Genomic DNA, 18,933 nt, shown 5'->3' with positions numbered 1-18,933 from the left:
ACTCATCGTATAGTGGGTACACCAGCACTCTTAATAGGCAGCAACCTGTGGGCCGGGCACTGGGGAGGGCTTCATGGGAGCAGGCTGGGGACAGCAGGCGTGTCCAGGACTTTCCTGGAAAACCAGCTCTGAGCCCGGCCCTCTCCATCCTTATCCTGGCACCTCCCTCCTGGACAGGGACCTCACTTCTCTCTCCTTTCAGCCTTTTAACCATGGACACAAGGTGGCCAAGTTCTGTTATGCAGACAAGGTGAGTGAGCCCCTGCCGCTGGTGACCGGGGGTTAGGGTTGCTGCCCCTGCCCTGCCCTGCCAGCTGCTGATATGGGGGTAGGCATCAGTTGCTGTATCCTTCTTTGGCCATGGTGGATAGGTGGGCAGGGGGCGGCTGGCACTGAGGGAGTCCCTGGGTGATGTCTTTGACTGGGCCAGGCATGCAAAGGTTAACCTGAGCCAAATGCAAGCTGCCTCAGCCAGGGCTGAGACATTCCCAGACATGCCCGTGGTGGGGCAGATCTTGGACGGGGGAGGAGGTGGATTCTGGAAGGCTGAGTCAGGGCAATTGGAGACACCATCGATGGAAAGCCAGGCCGAGAATTGGCACTGGAAAGGGCCAGCAGGAGGGGCTGGGGTGACTGGGGGTCCAGGAGCTGGCATTGTGTGGTGATGAGGGCAGTTGGGGTCTGGGAGGCCAGCAGCAGAGCCATGTCTCAGGCTCCAGTTGACCTCAAGTTTCTGGATGGTGGGTTCAGGGGCACCAGGTCCCAAGAATAAGGTGAGGTTTTGATTAGACCATGAGAGAAAGTGGAGCCAGTTTAACAGCTGTGGGACTCAGTGCCAAGACCTTAGAGAGCTGACCAACCTGGCCGGGCCCTTCAGGTTTCAGACTGCCAACTGCTACAGGCTCTGACGGGACGCTGTTGGCAGCTGTGATGGCAGGGGGCTGAGGGACCAGGCAGACAGGCATTGTCCCTGGATGGAAGAGAGTGGCCTTCCAGGTCTCTCCTCCCTTGCTCACTCCCCAGGGCCCTTCCCGCTGCAGGCAGCAGTTCCCAACCTCTCCGTCTCCCTTTAGAGCCTGCTCAACAAAGCTATTGAGGCTGCCCTGGCTGCCCGGAAAGAGTGGGACCTGAAGCCTATTGCAGACCGGGCCCAGATCTTCCTGAAGGCAGCAGACATGCTGAGTGGGCCGCACAGGGCTGAGATCCTCGCCAAGACCATGGTGGGACAGGTGAGGTGCTGGTGGGTCCAGGTGGGTGGAGCAGGGTGGGCTCAGTGTCAGTTGTGCCCCACCCATGGCAGCAGACATCAGCTGAAGCGCTTCTGGGTCCCAAGCCCTTTTGGGGACCCAGAGATGTCCTCAAGGGACTAGGCCTAGGAGCTGGGATGGATGATCACAAATTATTGTGCAGAGCCGTGTGTCCTGCCTCGGAAATGTCCCCTGTCCTCCATCCCTCTGTCCTCGCTCCTAGGCTTCATCATGCTTTGCCTGGACTGGTGGTGGCCTGCACTGTCTCCCTGCCTCCCAGCTTGGTCAGCCCCTCGCCGCCCTCAGAGTGATCTTTCCAACACCTCCAGGATGTCACTCCTGGCTTACGACCCACCTAGACCTCTCCACCACTGAGAAGCAAGTCCCAAGACCTGAGCCACGGCCGGGTGCGGTGGCTCAAGCCTGTAATCCCAGCACTTTGGGAGGCTGAGATGGGCGGATTACGAGGTCAGGAGATCGAGACCACCCTGGCTAACACGGTGACACCCCATCTCTACTAAAAAAATACAAAAAAAAAAAAAAAACTAGCTGGGCGAGGTGGCGGGCGCCTGTAGTCCCAGCTACTCAGGAGGCTGAGGCAGGAGAATGGCGTAAACCCGGGAGGCGGAGCTTGCAGTGAGCCGAGATCTCGCCACTGCACTCCAGCCTGGGCGACAGAGCGAGACTCTGTCTCAAAAAAAAAAAAAAAAAAAAAAAAAAAAAGACCTGAGCCCCATATCCAGGGCCCTTCTGCCCACCTCTGTCCAGCTCACCCGCTATCCTGCCCTTCCCTGCCAAGCTGTGCCACCCATGGTGTAGCCATCTGGGGCTTAGCAGGACTCCCTGGTCACGGCAGACATCCTCTCTGCCTCTGCCCACTGTGTCCTCCTGCCTGGAATGCTTGCTGTCTGTTCCATGCTCAGTGAACTCTTATCTCCTGGTCCAGCCCTGATGTCACCCCCTCCGTGAGGCTTCGGCATAGCAAGGCCCTGATCTGCACAGAGCTGGCATGACAGCTTCTTGCCCTACTAAATGCAAGTTGAGTGAGGAGTGTCTCTAGCAGGCAGAGTGTGTAGGGGACAGGAGCCGAGGGAGAAAGCGTTATTTCACCATCTCCAGGACCTGAGCCCTACGCTGCCAACTAACCTGGGTTCCTGAAGGGTAAATTGTAGGAGCCAGAACCCAGGCTGCTTTCTGGATCAGGCATTTGCCACTGCCTGCTCCCGGGGCCTCATGGTGAGCACCCCCTCTGCTGCACAGAGCTGGTATGACAGCCCCTCATCCTGCTGAATGCCTCCTTAGATTGGCTCAGCAGCCCTCTGGGGTGGGTGTCCGGCTCTGCGTGTTCCCGGTGAGCCGCACATTGCTGGGAAGACAGTCTAGGATCAGTTTAGGCTCTCTGTATTTGGCCTAAGACTCAAGAACTTCTAGGAAGCCAGGTACACATCTTAGCTCAGCTTCCTGGGCTGTGTGTCTCTAATAGGTCATGCACCTGCCAGTGACCTTGGGTGCCAAGAGGGGGCCACGTCAATCTGGGAAAGCCCTGTTCTTGGCTGTACACAATTTTTTTCCCTGCAGCTCACATTTGCTGTTAGTAACAATGGACGGTTTAAGGGAATCACAGTCACTCTCCTCTTGGTTTTTGGCCCAAACTAACCAGCAAGGCCGAACATCATTCCTGGCGAAGGAACCATGCGCCTCCCACACACCAAGTCTCTGTCCTGGTTTTCCAGTGGCCAGTCTCCGGCTCATGCTAATCTGCCCTTCTGTCTGGAAGGCTCTGATCCTGAATTTGGTCTGAGGCTTGACCATAGATCCTTTGCCATCCTCCACCATTCAGAGTTGCTATGAAACGAAGACAGTGCATGGGAAGTACCTGGCCTGCTGCAGAGGATCAGTCAATTCTGCTGATCCCCGTCCAGCCCAGAGGGCTGGCTGCAGGAGATGCTGGCTCAAGGGCTTGAGAATCCTTTCCCCGTCAGCCCCCGGGACGGGACCTGGTCAGCCCTCCAAATGTTTCCTAGTCCCTGCTGGGGCCTGGCTCAGTGCTCGCGTTGGGCACAGGGTCAGATGTGAGAAGAGGAAGGACAGGAGGCTGTTAGCTGTTCCTGACACCTGGCCCTCTGCCTTGCAGGGTAAGACCGTGATCCAAGCGGAGATTGACGCTGCAGCGGAACTCATCGACTTCTTCCGGTTCAACGCCAAGTATGCGGTGGAGCTGGAGGGGCAGCAGCCCATCAGCGTGCCCCCGAGCACCAACAGCACGGTGTACCGGGGTCTGGAGGTACCTGCAGGAGGCAGTGGGCGGACACGCGGGGCAGCCCAACGCTGTGGGCTTGGCCTCACTGCTGCTTCCTTCCCCAGGGCTTCGTGGCGGCCATCTCGCCCTTTAACTTCACTGCAATAGGCGGCAACCTGGCGGGGGCACCGGCCCTGATGGTGAGATGTGGGCACAGGTGGGACAGCGGTAGCTGGTTGTCCTCCTGGTCCCAACAGACAGACAGAGGCCACCCCGAGCCCCTTGGGTCTCAGCCTAGTCATGGGGAGAGGCACAGAAGGTGGAGGCCGCTTGGGGCTGTGGGTAGGCTTTGGGACCAGAGATCCAGTTTGAATCCCAGCATCGTCCCTCTCTACCTGGGAGACCCTGGCAGTCTCTGAATTTCTCTGAGGCACAGTTTCTTCATCTGCAAAGTGGAAATAATAGGAAAGCCTCCATGACTGGGTTGTGAGGCTCAAATGAGACACATCCAGCAGCAGGCAGGGCTGGCCCGGAGCTGGCTGAGTGTTGGCGGCTCTGTTGATGACAATTACCGCTGACCTTCAGTGCTCACCACGTGCCTGCTGTTGTTGAGCACGGCATGGAGATGATCTCATTTCATCCTGTCAGCAGCTCCGAGAGGGAGTTGTGACTCTGCCTCTTTGCCAGATGACAAAACTGAGATACGCAGCCGCGACTTACTTGGCAAGACTGAGTGACTAGTAAATAAATGATGGAGCAGAGAAGGATTTGGATGTAGAGTCTCTCTCAGGGTTGATGGTATTCAAGTCACTCCTCTGCCATTATTGGAGTGAGGGTGGCTGTAACTGGATGAAGTCCCTGGCTTATGGGGGAGATGCAGCCCAGCTCCCAGACAGCCTAGGCGGGAGAGGTCCACATAGTCATCGGGAACCCCGAGCCCCAGACAGGGGTGCTGGATGCTGATGCCAGGGTGTGTACTAGGGACATGCATGGGGACATCCTCGTGCATCTGTGCACAGACAAACACGGTGCATGGCCAGGCACCCACGTGCCTGGCTGCTGCACATGCCTGGCCCAGGATGTGTGCTGAGAGAGCCTGTGTGCCCCGCCGTGCCCAGTGAGCACTCAGTGACTAGCACTAAGAACAGACCTGCCCAGGTGATGGCAGGACTGGTTGGTGCAGGCTGCTGGGGAAAGGGAGCCTTGGCCAGAGCATTGGGTAGATCGGGCCATGCCGTGGCCTCCTTGGCAGGGACTTTTGGAGACAGGGCCAGATGCCTTGGAGGAATGGGGTCGGGCAGGGGATGTCCTGGTTGGCACAGGGTCTGGTGGTTCCAGGTGAGGGATGACCATGCTGTAGGGTGGGGTTGGGGGTTGGGGGCTGGTGGCGCCATCCTCATGCATCACCAGAACACCTCCCATGCAGGGCAATGTGGTCCTGTGGAAGCCCAGTGACACCGCCATGCTGGCCAGCTATGCTGTCTACCGTGTCCTCCGGGAGGCCGGCCTGCCCCCCAATATCATCCAGTTTGTGCCAGCTGATGGGCCTCTATTTGGGGACACTGTCACAAGCTCAGAGCACCTCTGTGGCATCAACTTCACAGGCAGTGTGCCGTAAGTCCCTGGGGATGGTGTAGGCTGGGGTGGCTAGGGGACGTTCACAGGCAACCCTGGTCACCTGCTGTCTGTGAACCCAGGGTCATGCACTGACCTTGCTCCTTTACTTGCTGTGTGGCTGTGAGTGAGCCACTTCACCTCTCTGAGCTTCCATTTCTTCATCTGTACATGGAGTGAGTATCCTTAATTTACAGAGTCATTGCAAGGATTAAACATGTTAATGAACAGGAAAGAGCTTTGCAGGCTGGAAGTGACCCTATGGCTGTGGGTGATATTGATTCCAGTGCTACCTCTGCTACTGGAAAGGACACAGGGGAGCATAGAATGAATTGGAGGAGTCAGGAAGGCTTCTTGAGGAGTTGGCATCTAAGCAGAGGAGTTGGCCAGGCAGAGGGGAAGAGGCAGGAGAAGAATATATATGCTGGGAGAGGGAACAGCACATACAATGTCGTCAAGGCAAAAACATGTGTTCTGAGGCATGGCCGGATCCTGTGTGGCTGGAGTGTGGAGTCTGGGGGCAAGAGGGCAAAAGAGTGAGGGCGGGGCATGGTTTGAGTTGAGGTAGGAGAGGCAGGCCACTACCTGATCTCAACCGTGCTTGCACTCACTGGCTGAGCAGGTAATTTGGAGCTCACACCAAGGCCCAGTGGTGAGCACACACCAGGGACAAGGTCCCAGCTCTTGGGCTGGAGGTGGCAGCGGGGGGTGGTTAGTCCAGTGACCATAAGATACTTAGGAGTCTGCAAAGGTGTCTGGCCTTTATCCTGAAGGTGATGGGAGCCATGGAAGGTATCAAGCAGGGAGAGTGGCTGAGTCAGAGTTCTGTGTCAGCAGAGATTGCAAATCATGGTCCCCAAATTGTTTCTGGCAAGAGGCTCTACTTTTTTTGACTCCTAACAGTAATGGCCCAAGTTTGTATAATTGGGACAATTTCACAGATAAATCCAAATCTTGGCCCGTCTTGGTCCCCTGGATCTGGATGCTCTGATCTTGCATTTCCTGGTGGTACCACTGGCTGGAGGTGGGTGGGTGCGTTGTGGCTCTCTGCATACCTGATCCACCCTGTTTCCTTTCCCTGCTGACTCCTCTGGGTCCCTGTGTTTGCACCCTCATCCTCAATGATCTCTCTGTGGCCTGACGCAGGAGACTAGCCAGGAGCTGTCGACTTCCAGGGAGGGGTGGTGGGGGCTTGAACCAGGGGAGAGACAGGGGATGTGGAGAAGGGGGCAGGTTCAGGTGAGTAGGATGGAGGGAAGCACAGGGGCCATCGCCTGTCCTGGAGTTGGGGTTGGGGTGGGTGTGGGTGTGGGGATGAGGGGGTAGTCAGCGAGAATGTTCAATATGGGCACCTGGGAGGGCGAGCGGGCTCGGGGGAAGATGAATCTCGTGTTGGTCACTTCAGGTGTTATCTGAGTGGACATGCCTGGAGGCAGCCAGAGACCTGGGTCTGCAGCTCGGGGTCCTTCTTACCTCCTCTTCCAGGCCCCAAGCTCTCCACCCCCTTCTCTGCAGCTTTGCCGGGGGTGGGGGTGGGTGGTGGCAGCGTTAGAACTGCTGAGAAGGGCCGTTTTCCAAAAGGCCTGCCCCGCCAGCCCCGGGCCCCTGGGCTCCCCGCCTATCAGCGGGCGGAGCGGGCCTGGCCCCCATTCTCCACGCTCTGATGAGCAGCGGGCTTAAAGGTGGGAAGGCCATAAATTAGTATTAGCTACTGTGTCGCTGGCTCCCGGGTGATTAGCATTTTTATTGTTTTGTGGTGCTGAGGTTGGTCACACTTGGAGCCTGGGGAGGAGGCGAGGCCCTCCAGGGTGGCAGCTTCGGGTGGGGCCTGAGCTCCCTCTCCCAGGACTCTGCTTGGTTTGGTCTCTCAGGCCTGGGCGCTGGGCTTGGCGGGGATCCTTCGCAGACCACAGCGGGATCTGTCCCCTGCCAGGTACCTACAGTGTGCCCAGCATGTCTTAAGCACTTGCCTCACACTTGAACTCATCACGAAACAACCCTGCCAGGTCAGGATTGTTCTCCCTGCTTCCCAGATGAGGTGCAGAATTCGAGGCTCAGAGAGGTTAAGTAACGAATCCAGGATCACACAGCCCTGAGTGTCCTCCTGGCTGCAGAGCATGGACCTCCTCTGCACCATCTTGCTGCCTAGCCCCCTGTTGCCCCCTCCCTGTAGTCTTGGAATGCAGCCTGTTCCCAGCTGCCATCCCCGACTTGGCTCCCACCTCCTGCTGGGCTGCTCCCCACAATGTTCCTCCCTGGGCTTTTCTGCCCCCTTCCTCTGGCCTGGCTCCCTGATCCACACCCTTTCTCCTATGGTTCCAGCACCTTCAAACACCTGTGGAAGCAGGTAGCCCAGAACCTGGACCGGTTCCGCACCTTCCCACGCCTGGCTGGAGGTAAGGCCTGCCTCACCTCCTCCTCCCCTGTGGCCCCAAGGACCCCTCCCCTGGCCGTTATGAAAGAGGAGGGAGGTAGAGGGGATCCAGCCACGAGTCAGGTGGATGAACCATTTCAGGCACCAGCACTGCCCAATGGAACTTTTTGTGATGAGGGATGCGTCCAGGACCTTCACTCTCCAATATGCAGCCACCAGACACACGAGGCCATGGAGCCCTTGAAGGGTGGCCTGTGTGACTGAGGAACTGCGTATCTAGTTTTCTTTCATTTTAATTAAGTTAAATCTTAGTAGCCACTCATGGCTGGTGGCTGCTGTGTCGGGCAGTGCAGCTCTAAGCTGAGGCAAGTGCAAATGCAGATACCAGAAGTGGGAATGAACTTGTATTTGAAGAAACGAAGCAAGGCCCGTGAGTAGGGAGGAAGGAAGGCTGGTGGGAGAATACGGGCTGAGAGGTAGTCATGGCTGGACCTTGTTGCCATATTAAAATTTTCCCACAAAGAAACCGTTTCATGGTCAAGGAAATTTGGCATGTGTGGTATTAAAGCAAAATGGACTCCTCCCGTGCAGAACTTCTCAGAGCCTTAATTGCTCTAATATGCATGGCCCGTCTTCAAGGGCAAGGTCTGCCATGCAGTGTTTCCCACACTCACTGGGCCATGCAACCCCATTTCTGCAAAGACCCCATGGACCAAGTGTTTTGTGGAGCACATTTTGGGAATGTGCTGAGACATAGAGGGAGGGAGAGCTGCAGCCAGCATATGAACAGCAGAGCTGGGACTGGTGGTTCAGCAGGTTTCTCTGTGGGGTGAAATAGGGCCCACCGGGGAGTCTGGACCCTGTTCCTGGACTGGTGGGAGCTCAGATGGGGGTGACAGGGAAGGTGAACGCTCCTCAGGGTCAGCTGTGTGGCTTTCTGCTCTCAGAGCCTCCTTCCCTGCCTCCCTGAGGGAGAGAGGCGGCTGGTTACCACTTTCCAACTTGGAGCAGGTGACTCCATCTCTCTGTGCCTCAGTTTTCTTGGCTTGAAATTGGGAGGTTGTTGTGGGGCTTCAGTCGGATAAAGCACAGAGTACTTCGTCCAGAGTTGGGCAGCTGTTAAGTGCTTCCAGCTGCTATTAGCTGCTGCTTCCCACGTGGGGAGGAAACTGAGGCCAGGGCGGTGAAGTGACCTGCCTGAAGCTCCCTCCCACTGGGGAAATGGGGGAGTGGTTTCCAGCATGGGTGAGGAGGAGGGGCCCAGCCCTGGCAGCCGACATAGGGTGGGCTCCCCTGTCCCTCGTGGACAAGGGCTCAGGAGAACCTCACAAAAAGCTGTGCCCACTTCTGGGAATGAACTGGCTTTCGGGGGCCTTGGGTTCTCATCCGTCGTCTGCCGTTGTGTGGGGTAGTTTCAGTCTTCCCATTGGTGTAATGGGGCTGTTGGACCTGATCACCTCTGATGCCCTTCACCCCTCCCTGAGCCTCAGTTTCCTCGTCTGTGGAATGGGAGAATAGGCCTGGCCCGTGGGTCTCTGGGATGTTGGCCAGTGCTTGCTCTGAGCCTGCTCCTGCTCTGGTCTGCTCTGTGCTCGTGTTGGTCCTGGGCCATGGATGGCATAGGTGGTGCTTTGGGTCCCTAGGCAGCTGGGGGAGCCGGCTCCCCTGGTCATTTCCCCATCTCCGGCCCCTGTAGAGTGCGGCGGAAAGAACTTCCACTTTGTGCACTGCTCGGCTGACGTGGACAGTGTGGTGAGCGGGACCCTGCGCTCAGCCTTCGAGTACGGCGGCCAGAAGTGTTCTGCCTGCTCGCGTCTCTACGTGCCACACTCGCTGTGGCCGCAGATCAAAGTGCGACTGCTGGAGGAGCACGGTCGGATCAAAGTGGGCGACGTGAGTGGCACCGTCACCCCCGCCGCGGCCCAGCAGGGAGCTGATGGGATTGGGTCCCCGGGAGGCTCCTCTGCAGCCAGGGCTGGGGTGTGTGGGGAGGGGCTCCCTTTGTCTTGGCTTGCAGCGGCTCATCTCTTCTGGCGCCTCCCATACCTCCAGCCTGCAGCGGATTTTGGGACCTTCTTCTCTGCAGTGATTGATGCCAAGGTACAGGATGGGAAGTGGGCATTCCTGGGGCGGGGGGCAAGCCCTGGAGTGGGTGGGAGAGGGAGGAAGAGATATGGGGGACACTGACCCAGGGCATGACCCAGCCCCACTGCTTTGATCAAGGCAGCTCAGCAGCCGCACATACACCTCTAGTTTCAGAAAGGGTAGAATCAGCCGTAGTCAGAGAAGAGCTCATCTCGTGGCCACCCTGGAACCAGGCTCAGCGAGCTCCTAATAGCATTTGCATGTGTGCATGTACACATGTGCTCATGAATGTGTTCATGTAGGGCTCTGTGTGGCTACACATGTAGGTCTTTCCAGATAAACACATCCATTTGCACATAAGCACACACATGCATATGTCAGTAAGTCCAGCCACACGCATGTACATGTAGAAGGCATACAGATCCCTATATGCTTCAAGAGACATGTGACCATGCATATTCCTATATATGCATTGATTGATGTGTGTCTGTTTATACGGGAGTGCCCCTGTAGTACTAACACATGTACACATGCGTGTGTACACACACACAGTGTGCGTGTCTGTCCTTGTCTCTGCTGTGGCTCAGCCAGACCCTGGCTTTTGCCCTTGGTGTCCCCCGCCCCTGCCCCTATTTCAGGAGTTGGGCCCTTCAGGTGCAGGTTTTTCATGGTGAGTGTGTTGTGGGGGCTGCTGCAGGGATGCCTTCCCGACCTCTTTGACCTCCCTCCCTGCCCACCCCAGTCCTTTGCCCGTATCAAGAAGTGGCTGGAGCACGCGCGCTCCTCGCCCAGCCTCACCATCCTGGCCGGGGGCAAGTGTGATGACTCCGTGGGCTACTTTGTGGAGCCCTGCATCGTGGAAAGCAAGGACCCTCAGGAGCCCATCATGAAGGAGGTGACTGGGGCGGGCAGCCTGGGGTCCAGAGGAGGACAGTCCCACCGGAGCACAGCACACACAGTTCTCCTGGAGACATTCTCCTGTTTCACACACGAGGCCCTAAAGGGAGACCCTAAAAGGGAATGCCTCCTACCAGGAGAGGGTGGAACCAGGTTTTGAGCTCAGGCTGCCTGACTCCAAATCCAGGGCGGTGTCCTTGGCCCTAGCTGGGTCTGAGCACTGCCACGGCCCACAGCAACCACGGCCACCGCAGTCATAATGGCTGACATTGATAGACTTACTGTGGGGCCAGCCGTGGCTGAGCACTTGGCTGAGATGAGGTGGGTGTTAACTGTTCCCATTTTACAGATGAGAAACTGAGGTCAAGGCACTTGCCCAAGTTGGCAGTGCAGGGCTGGAGTCTGCCTGAGAAGATCTTCCCCCAGCCCCTTGGTGGCAGAGGGAACCATGAACCCTTCTGGAGGGAATGGTACCTCTGGGCAACTCTCATGCCAGCTGCTGCTGGAAGCCTCTGGGACCTGGACCCTTTGTTCTCCGAGTGTGGGTTTGGCAGGGAGAGCCAGGAAATGTTTGCATCTTTTGCCGGCTTGTGGTGGGATGGACAGGGCAGGGAGCTGGACATGTTGCTGTCCTGGAGGGAACCCAGGAGGAGGTGGCACCTGACCCTTCTTGCAGACACTGAAGTGTAGACTGAGGCCCAGAGACTGGGGAGAGGGGATTCAGAGCAGGGGCACTGGGAGGGCTCAGGGCCCTGCCCCGTGGAGGGCCTGACACTGGGGCTTCTTTCCTAGGAGATCTTCGGGCCTGTACTGACTGTGTACGTCTACCCAGATGACAAGTACAAGGAGACACTGCAGCTGGTTGACAGCACCACCAGTTATGGCCTCACGGGGGCAGTGTTCTCCCAGGATAAGTGAGTGGCCAGGCCACAGCCCTGGTGCTGTGCTTGGGTGTCCTGTCCCTGTCGGCCCTCGCCCCATCCCCACCTCCTGGACATGGCTCCCAGTAATAATGCCGCCACTACCTTCTCTCTGTCCCCTCCCCTCAGCCCAGGCAGGCAGCCAGGTCTCCCCACCTGGGCCCACAGCAGCAGGCTCTTTATTGCCAGTACTGGTGGTGCCAGTGCCAGGGTGCCACTGGGGACCAGTGAATCTGAACCTCTAGGGGCAGGGCCAGGAATTGGTGCCTTGGGCCAGGAATTGGTGCCTTTGACCAGCTCTGCAGGATCTGGTGGGGCCACACTGAGTGAGGCGATTGTCCTATGCTGCAGAGCAGGGCAGGCCAGGGGCTGCAGAGGCAGGATTTGAACCTGGGTCCCATAAGGCTAAACTTGAGGCTTTGCCTCTTCTTTCCTCCATGGCACTGGTTGCCCCCATGTCTGCCTCTGTGAGTGAGTGGAGGTGAACTTGGAGAGGGAGGAAGGGTGGGGGCCTGGGAGCTGGAGTTCCCACTGCTCCTGAGGGACAGGAACATTGGACCAGGACAGGCCACTCTGTTGAACTTCGCGGTAGCCCTGCGATGAGGTGTGCCAAGCCCCTCCCCAGAGGAGGAAGCTGGGCTCAGAGACTGGGTAACCTGACCGAAGGCCCACAGCCAACAGCTGGCCAGCATCCCTCATCCCTGACTCGGCCTCATGCTGAACCTGGAAAGCCAGTGTGGGCTGGAGCAGGGGTGTTGAGGCTGGAGCTGGGGCTGGAGGGGAGATGAGCTGGTTGCTCTGTCACCACTGCCCTGCTTTGTAGGGACGTCGTGCAGGAGGCCACAAAGGTGCTGAGGAATGCTGCCGGCAACTTCTACATCAACGACAAGTCCACTGGCTCGGTGGTGGGCCAGCAGCCCTTCGGGGGAGCCCGAGCCTCTGGTGAGTGGGTCCTCCTTCCCACAGGGGAGCTGAGTTCCTGGTGGGAGACCCTCAATGCTGCGTCTCGAGGGGCTTCAGAGTAACAGGAAGGATACCATTTACTGAGCGCTTATTGTGGGCCAAGCAAGTGCGCTAGCTCAGGGTCCTTTCAGTGCACTTGTGAGCAAAGGGACTATTCTTCCCATTTTACAGAGGAGGAAACTGAGGCTCAAGGCCATATGGCCCTGGTGGGGTTGTAACTTTGGCTCCAGCAACCGTGTTTCCTGCACCATAGCCAGTGTCCCTTAAGTCCAACCAGCTCTACTTCACAGTGGGAAACTGAGGCTCAGAAGGAGCAACGGCTTGCCAACGTTGACTGCTCCTGAGTGGCAGAGCCAGGGCTGAACCCTGGCGTGCTGGGGTTTCCCACACCACCCAGTTCTCCAGTTCTTGGTGGACGCTGGCTGGGCGTCCTACAGTTTAACTTGATGCGAACTGCCTGGGGTTAGTGCAGACCCCACAGGTTAAGAACTCAGTCCCATAAGACTAACCCCCCAACTTCAGATGCCAATCACAAGTACTGGGACCCCAGGTTAGTCACACCTTGTCTGACTTGGCGACACATCAGAAGTTCCCACTTCAGTTTCGATACTTTGTTAGAATGGCTCACGGAACCCACGGGAAGCGTACTTACTATTTACCCATGTATTGCAGAGGGGATTTTAAAGGATACAGATGAACAGCCAGACACGCAGACACATAGGGCAAAGACTGGAAGGGTCCCCAGCATGGGTACCTCCGTTACTCTGGAGTTCGGGCTATGCCACCCCCTTGGCATGTGGACGTGTTCACCAATCTGGAAGCTCTCCTGACCCTGTCCTTTTAGGTTTTTATGGAGGCTTCATTACACAGGCATGATTGATTCAATCGTTGGCCATTGGGGTCGACTCAACCTCCAACCCCTCTGCCCTCCCTGGGCTGAAGGTTCCAAGCCTCTAATCAGAGGGTTGGTTCCTTTGCCAATCAGTGCCATCCTGCAAGAGCCCTCATTAGCATAAACTCATATGTGATTAGAAGGGGCTTGTTATGAATAACCCCCATCACTCAGGAAATTCTAAGAGCTTTAGGAGCTCTGGCTAGGAACCAGGGATGAAGGCTAGACATGTACGTCTTATGGTACCCCAGGACCGTGCCAGGTCCCTGCCTCTCAGTCCAGTGCCCTCTCCATGCCGCGCCCTGCCTCTTAGACATCCTAGCATCCCAGCAAGGATGCAAGGCTGGGTGCGATGTGGAGAGAACAATGGAGGCTTCCCAGCAGACTGGAGACTGGAGACAGGGGCTCCTGTCCATCCCTCTGGCTCTTCTGCATGCCCCAAGCTTGGCAGCAGGCCTGCTGCTATCCGCCCGCGCCGCTGGCCCGTTGATTCCATCATCTCCTCCCTTCCCCTTCTGCCCAGGCTGTTGTGTCTTTTCAGGGAAAAACAGAAGTGTCTTTTCTGCAGGAACCAATGACAAGCCAGGGGGCCCACACTACATCCTCCGCTGGACGTCGCCCCAGGTCATCAAGGAGACACATAAGCCCCTGGGGGACTGGAGCTACGCGTACATGCAGTGAGCCCTGCTCGGACTCCACCGTCCTGCTGTCTGTCCGTCCAGGCAGCCGACCTCACTGCACAGACCCCACTCCAGCCCCTCCACCCCTTCTTCATGCACTGCTGCCTTTCTAGAATCCAGGCTTGACCTCCTTCCTACCACTGTATTCTGGCCTCTCCCACGCGTCAGGCTGTGGTTTGAGACTGTGCTGGGGAGGAACATGGCCACTACCCCTTATCCCATTGGCCATGTGGGAGGTATGACCGTGGTGCCCGGCAGGTTCTCCCTCTCCCCTCCACTGGGCCCAGTGGCTCAGGGACCTGGGGAAAGGAGATGGAGCAGCTCTCGGGATCCTTTGGGGAAATGGAGGCCATTTTGGGCCCCTTGGCAAACCTCACCACTCACAGAGGCTCCTGGCCTTGATCCCTGCCCCTCCAGGTGTCCAGGGTAAAGTGTAACTCAGGTTGACCTGTGGGACACAGAGGGCACCAGCTGGCCTTACCCTCTCTGGTCTGGGCTCCTCACTGTATCTTTGCTCACTGTACCCAGCCATACACCTTAGATGCCGGCATGCCTTTCTCCAGGTGCCTGTGTTCGGCCAAGGCCCATGTGATTCCTGGTCTGCACCACATGGCGGGGCTGGGGGGCCGCTGGAGGCCACCTGCCAAGGTGTGGGATGGGGCGTGATTCTGGAAAACCTTGGATGGGCCTTCGTCCTATGTCAGCCTTCCCTCAGATCCTTAGGCTCTACCTCTAGAGACCTCCACTCCTAGAGCTGGTCTCAGGGTCTGGGATTTCCCTGCAGGAGCTCAGCCACCACCATGCCATGGTGACACAGGCCGAGGCAGACATTGCCCCTCCCTTCTCCCAGCCCCCAGAGGCCTGGCCTTGGGTTCATCAGCCTGGGCCGAGGATGTTGCCTGTAGAATGCTCCTCCTCTGCGTGGGAGTGGCTCTGTGTGGACCAGTCCCTCACTGGCCCATTCTTTTTTTGACACAGCCAATCTGTGACCACGATTCCTTCTACAGATGCCTCCTGCTTGGATTCTGAGTGGTCAGGGATCCATAAAGCATGACTTTCAAGGATGGTTTTTAGGGCACTGTGAAAGTGTTGGGACTTCCTCTAGGATGCCTGCATGGGACCCCCCTGGAGCTGGTGTGTCCATTCCCCAGGTGCCACCGGCTCATGATGGGGGTGGGTGCTGATGCCACCTGGACTGGGTGTGGGTTCTGTGTCCTTCCAGGATCTGTGTCATTTCCCATGAGGGGCCAGGGCAGGTGGCTGGGGGGGCACAGGCTGGAGTGTTCTCCATTCTACTGGTTCTACACTGTGAGGTGGCAATGGGATTTGCTCTGATGCCACCCAATAAAATGCCTGTTACTTAATCAAAGAGGTTGATGGTCTTTCTGGAGGGGATGGTGGTGGCAGCCAACATCTTTTAAGTCTGGTGGCATTGCCAGTGTGTCACCCGGTCACGGGCACAGTGCTCTCAGTGTGACAGGAGGAACAGTAGGTGATGATGTTTGAAATTGTCTGTTGGAGGCAGTGGGGCTGGGTTCACATCCTGGCTCACTGCCTCCCAGCCAGATGATTGCCAAAAAGTTATGCAACCTCTCTGACCTTCCATCCCTTCATCCATAAGATGGGGTAACCACCCCCTCCCCCTGCCATGGGTCATCATGAGATTCGAATGAGTTAATACATACACATACTTAGAATAGTGCCAGACACATAATGAGTCAAAAATACTACCCATAAGGCTGGGTGCAGTGGCTCATGCCTGTAATCCCAGCACTTTGGGAGGCTGAGATGGGCGGATCACTTGAGGCCTGGAGTTTGAGACCAGCCTGGCCAACATGGTGAAACCCCATCTCTACTAAAAATAAAAAAAAAATAACAGGCATGGTGGCATGCACCTGTAATCCCAGCTACTTGGGGAGGCTGAGGCAGGAGAATCACTTGAACCTGGGAAGCAGAGGTTGTGGTGAGCTGAGATCACGCCACTGCACTCCAGCCTGGGTGACAAAGCAAGACTGCCTCAAAAAAAAAAAAAAAAAAAAGTTACCCATTACCCATTTTCATTGTAAGAACCACTATCCTGTGTTGTGATGGTTAATTTTATGTGTCAATTTGGCTGGGCATAGTGCCCAGGTATTTGGTCAAACATTCTGGGTGTTTCTGTGAAGGTGTATTTGGATGAGATTAACATTTAAATCAGTGGAGTTTTAAAAGTAAAAAGCAAGGCAGATGACCCTTCATCCTGTGGGTGGGCGAGGTCTAATCAGCTGAAGGTCTTAATAGAGTGAAGAGTGAGCTCTCCACGCAGGAAGGAATCCTGCCAGCAGATTACCCTCACACTGAATTGCTGCAGCTCTTCCCTGGGCCTCAAGCCTGCTGGGCTGCCGTGCAGATTTTGGACTTAGTAAGCCTCCATAATCGCATGAGCCAATTCTTAAAACCTCTCTTTTCTCCTGTTCTGTGTCTCTGGAGGACCCTGATGAATATGTGTGCTGAAGTCCCAGGGTATGTTTCCTTACAACAGCCTTTGGAAGGAAATTCTGCCACATTCCCAGTTTGGAGAGAAGGAAATTTAGGTACAGAGGTCAGGGGACTTCCTGGGGGTATGGCAGTGCTGAGACATAAACCCTGGTCTGTCTGATCCCAAAGTCTGTTCTCTCTCCTTCGCCCAGATGTCCACGGCTAGTGCTGAGCTGTCTTGGAAAGATACTCTCAGCTGGCCAAACGATGACTGAGAGGAGCCACTGTGGCTGGTTAGCTTGAGCCCAGGTCTGTGGGCCACCATGCAGGCCAGGTGACTTGTGGAGGGGCGGAAATGTGTGACCTGGCCTGTCCCCACCTGCCCATGATGTAAAAGGGGCTGTTTTGTAAACCACAGTGACACCTCCAGGGACAATAGGCAATCCCAGAGTGCCCTAGGCTGGAGTACAGAAGGGAAGGGTGGCAACTGCATTTATAGTCATGGGACTGGCAGGCTGTGAATGGGTTTGAACCGTTGGTGTGACTTGCTCAAGATCACACTGAGACAGACTTGGCTAGTTACTAAATGCTTTACCTACCTGGTTGCTTAGAGCCTTGGCAGTGACCTTACCAGGTAACTGTGGCAGGACTCATGGAGGTCGGAGGCGGGATAATTAGCGCAAGCTCATGCAGCTGGTAAGGATGAAGGCTGGGGCTTGCACTCGGGTCTGTGGGTGCCCATAGCCCATGCTCCTCGCCACCTGCTCCACTGGGCCCCTGACTTCCAAGCTCTTCCTCTCCCACTGTTATTTTATCCATCCCTCCCCAACCTGCCGCCTTTGCCTCCTTTTGAACTAGGGGTGACTCAAAGCTGTTGCTTACCCTGTTCTCGCTCCTCTCCCTCGTCCCCTACACTTGGGGCTGGTGGCTCTTGAGGGCCCAGTGACTGCTCAGGGAACTGAGGCCTCTTTGCATGGTCACCACAGTAAGTCCCTATGTCTGCGGTGGCCCAAGAAGCCCCATCATTTCCCTGCTGTGGCTAGGGCCAGGGCCTGGAGCATGAACCATTTGACTGAGGCCGGATGTCCCTGCCACCACTGTCCCACGGGCCGCCAGTGGAGCATGCCCTCTAAGGAAATGAGGGGCCACCTGTGCTGGCTGCAGGCCACCAGGCTGACCCGGAGCTCCCGGGGCGGGGGAGGGGTCTGCGGAAGCGGCAGGAGGCAGATCCCCCCTCTGCAGAGAGTTTTCATTTTCACTAGTTCATCTCCCTGAATTCATCGTCTTATTTCCTGGGTGTTCTATTTAGGGGCCAGATTAGTGAATAACAAAAGCCACCGTTGTTTGAACACAGGCTGTGTGCCAGGCATTGGGCTAAATGCTTCGGACATCATGGCCTCGGATCCTCACGGCAATCTCATAAAGTAGGTGCTGTTACTTCCATTTTATAGAGGAGGAAACTGGCACCGATGGGTTAAGTAACTAACATGCCTGTAGGAAATGAGCAAACTGGGTTTCAGTCCCACACCTCTGACTCCTAAGCCCCTGGCCATAACCACCACTGCATGGTGCCCTGGAGCTGGACAGGCGCTGGCTCAAATCCCACCCTTAGCCCCTTGTTCCTGTGCCTTGACCTCCCAGCTTCAGACTCCTCCAGGAGCTGAGGACCAAATGAAATGCTTAAAACGCTGCATCGCATGGCCTGCCGGGGTGAGGTGCCCAATCAATGTGAATTTTTAATTTTCAGCCTCAACACTTCTTCATCCTAGATATGTGTGTTTCCGGGAAAGAGGAGAAGCCAGATTTAAATGAGCACCTATTAATAGGTCAATTGTTCCTACGAATTCCCTTGGACCACACCGGCCTGTGAGATAGTATTTTAGCCCCATTTCACAGGTGAGGACTGAGGCTGACAGAGGTGAAGAGAGACCTGCTTAGTAAGGGACAGAGAAGAACAGAAGTTGTTTCTGATGACCACACCATCAACCCCTTGTCCTCATCCCTCACAGGAATCCATCCTTCTGGGTGGTCTGTGCATGGGTGGGAGGAGGCATTGCTGCTGTCATGGCTCTGAACACAACCAGCCAGCCTTGTCCTTCTGTGTCCGGGGGGCTGCCAGCCCCCCTGGATGATGGAGCAGGTACCACATGCCCCTCAGGCACCCAAGGTAGAGCAAAAAGCTGTTCCAGGCCTCTGCCATCCTTTCCCTCAGCCCTATGTGCTCAGGCAGCTGCCCTCTTTCCCTGAGCATCTGGTCCATAGAGGTTGGAGGGAGCTGACGTTCTGTTGGGCACCTGCTCCAGGATGTGCATCGGGGCAGGCATCGCTGGAGAGAGAGTGAGGCTCAGAGAGGGAAATGCCCAGAAGAGGCCACACAGCAAGTGGCAGAGCCAGAACTGGAACCCCAGTGAGTCAGATTAGAGTCTTAGTTGACAGTCACAGAGAGTCATAGACCCTCGCCTTTCACTAGGGCTGAAATTGAGGGCACGCCTGTAACCCCAGCACTTTGGGAAGCTGAGGCGGGAGGATCACTTGAGGTCGAGAGTTCGAGACCAGCCTGGCCAA

General features: G+C 56.5%; 1 protein-coding gene across 2 annotated transcripts in view; it reads left to right on the top strand.

Annotated features, from left to right (window-relative positions):
• ALDH4A1 (aldehyde dehydrogenase 4 family member A1) overlaps window positions 1–15,275 on the top strand; it is a 32,033-nt gene extending 16,758 nt beyond the window's left edge. For both annotated transcript variants that reach the window (XM_030942845.1, XM_030942846.1), the window contains exons 4-15: window positions 203–250; window positions 1,074–1,229; window positions 3,382–3,531; window positions 3,612–3,686; window positions 4,913–5,100; window positions 7,423–7,496; window positions 9,171–9,367; window positions 9,527–9,574; window positions 10,302–10,454; window positions 11,249–11,370; window positions 12,200–12,318; window positions 13,800–15,275. In XM_030942845.1, the coding sequence (XP_030798705.1) occupies window positions 203–250; window positions 1,074–1,229; window positions 3,382–3,531; window positions 3,612–3,686; window positions 4,913–5,100; window positions 7,423–7,496; window positions 9,171–9,367; window positions 9,527–9,574; window positions 10,302–10,454; window positions 11,249–11,370; window positions 12,200–12,318; window positions 13,800–13,912 (1,443 nt within the window). In that variant the 3' untranslated portion in view covers window positions 13,913–15,275. The remainder of the gene's footprint in view (window positions 1–202; window positions 251–1,073; window positions 1,230–3,381; window positions 3,532–3,611; window positions 3,687–4,912; window positions 5,101–7,422; window positions 7,497–9,170; window positions 9,368–9,526; window positions 9,575–10,301; window positions 10,455–11,248; window positions 11,371–12,199; window positions 12,319–13,799) is intronic.
• The last annotated feature ends 3,658 nt before the right edge of the window (window positions 15,276–18,933 follow it).

Source organism: Rhinopithecus roxellana, chromosome 12, assembly GCF_007565055.1.
Source record: "Rhinopithecus roxellana isolate Shanxi Qingling chromosome 12, ASM756505v1, whole genome shotgun sequence".
Lineage (NCBI taxonomy): Eukaryota > Metazoa > Chordata > Mammalia > Primates > Cercopithecidae > Rhinopithecus > Rhinopithecus roxellana.
The sequence above is the reverse complement of the archived record's forward strand: the minus strand, read 5'-3'. Positions and strand labels throughout refer to the sequence as shown.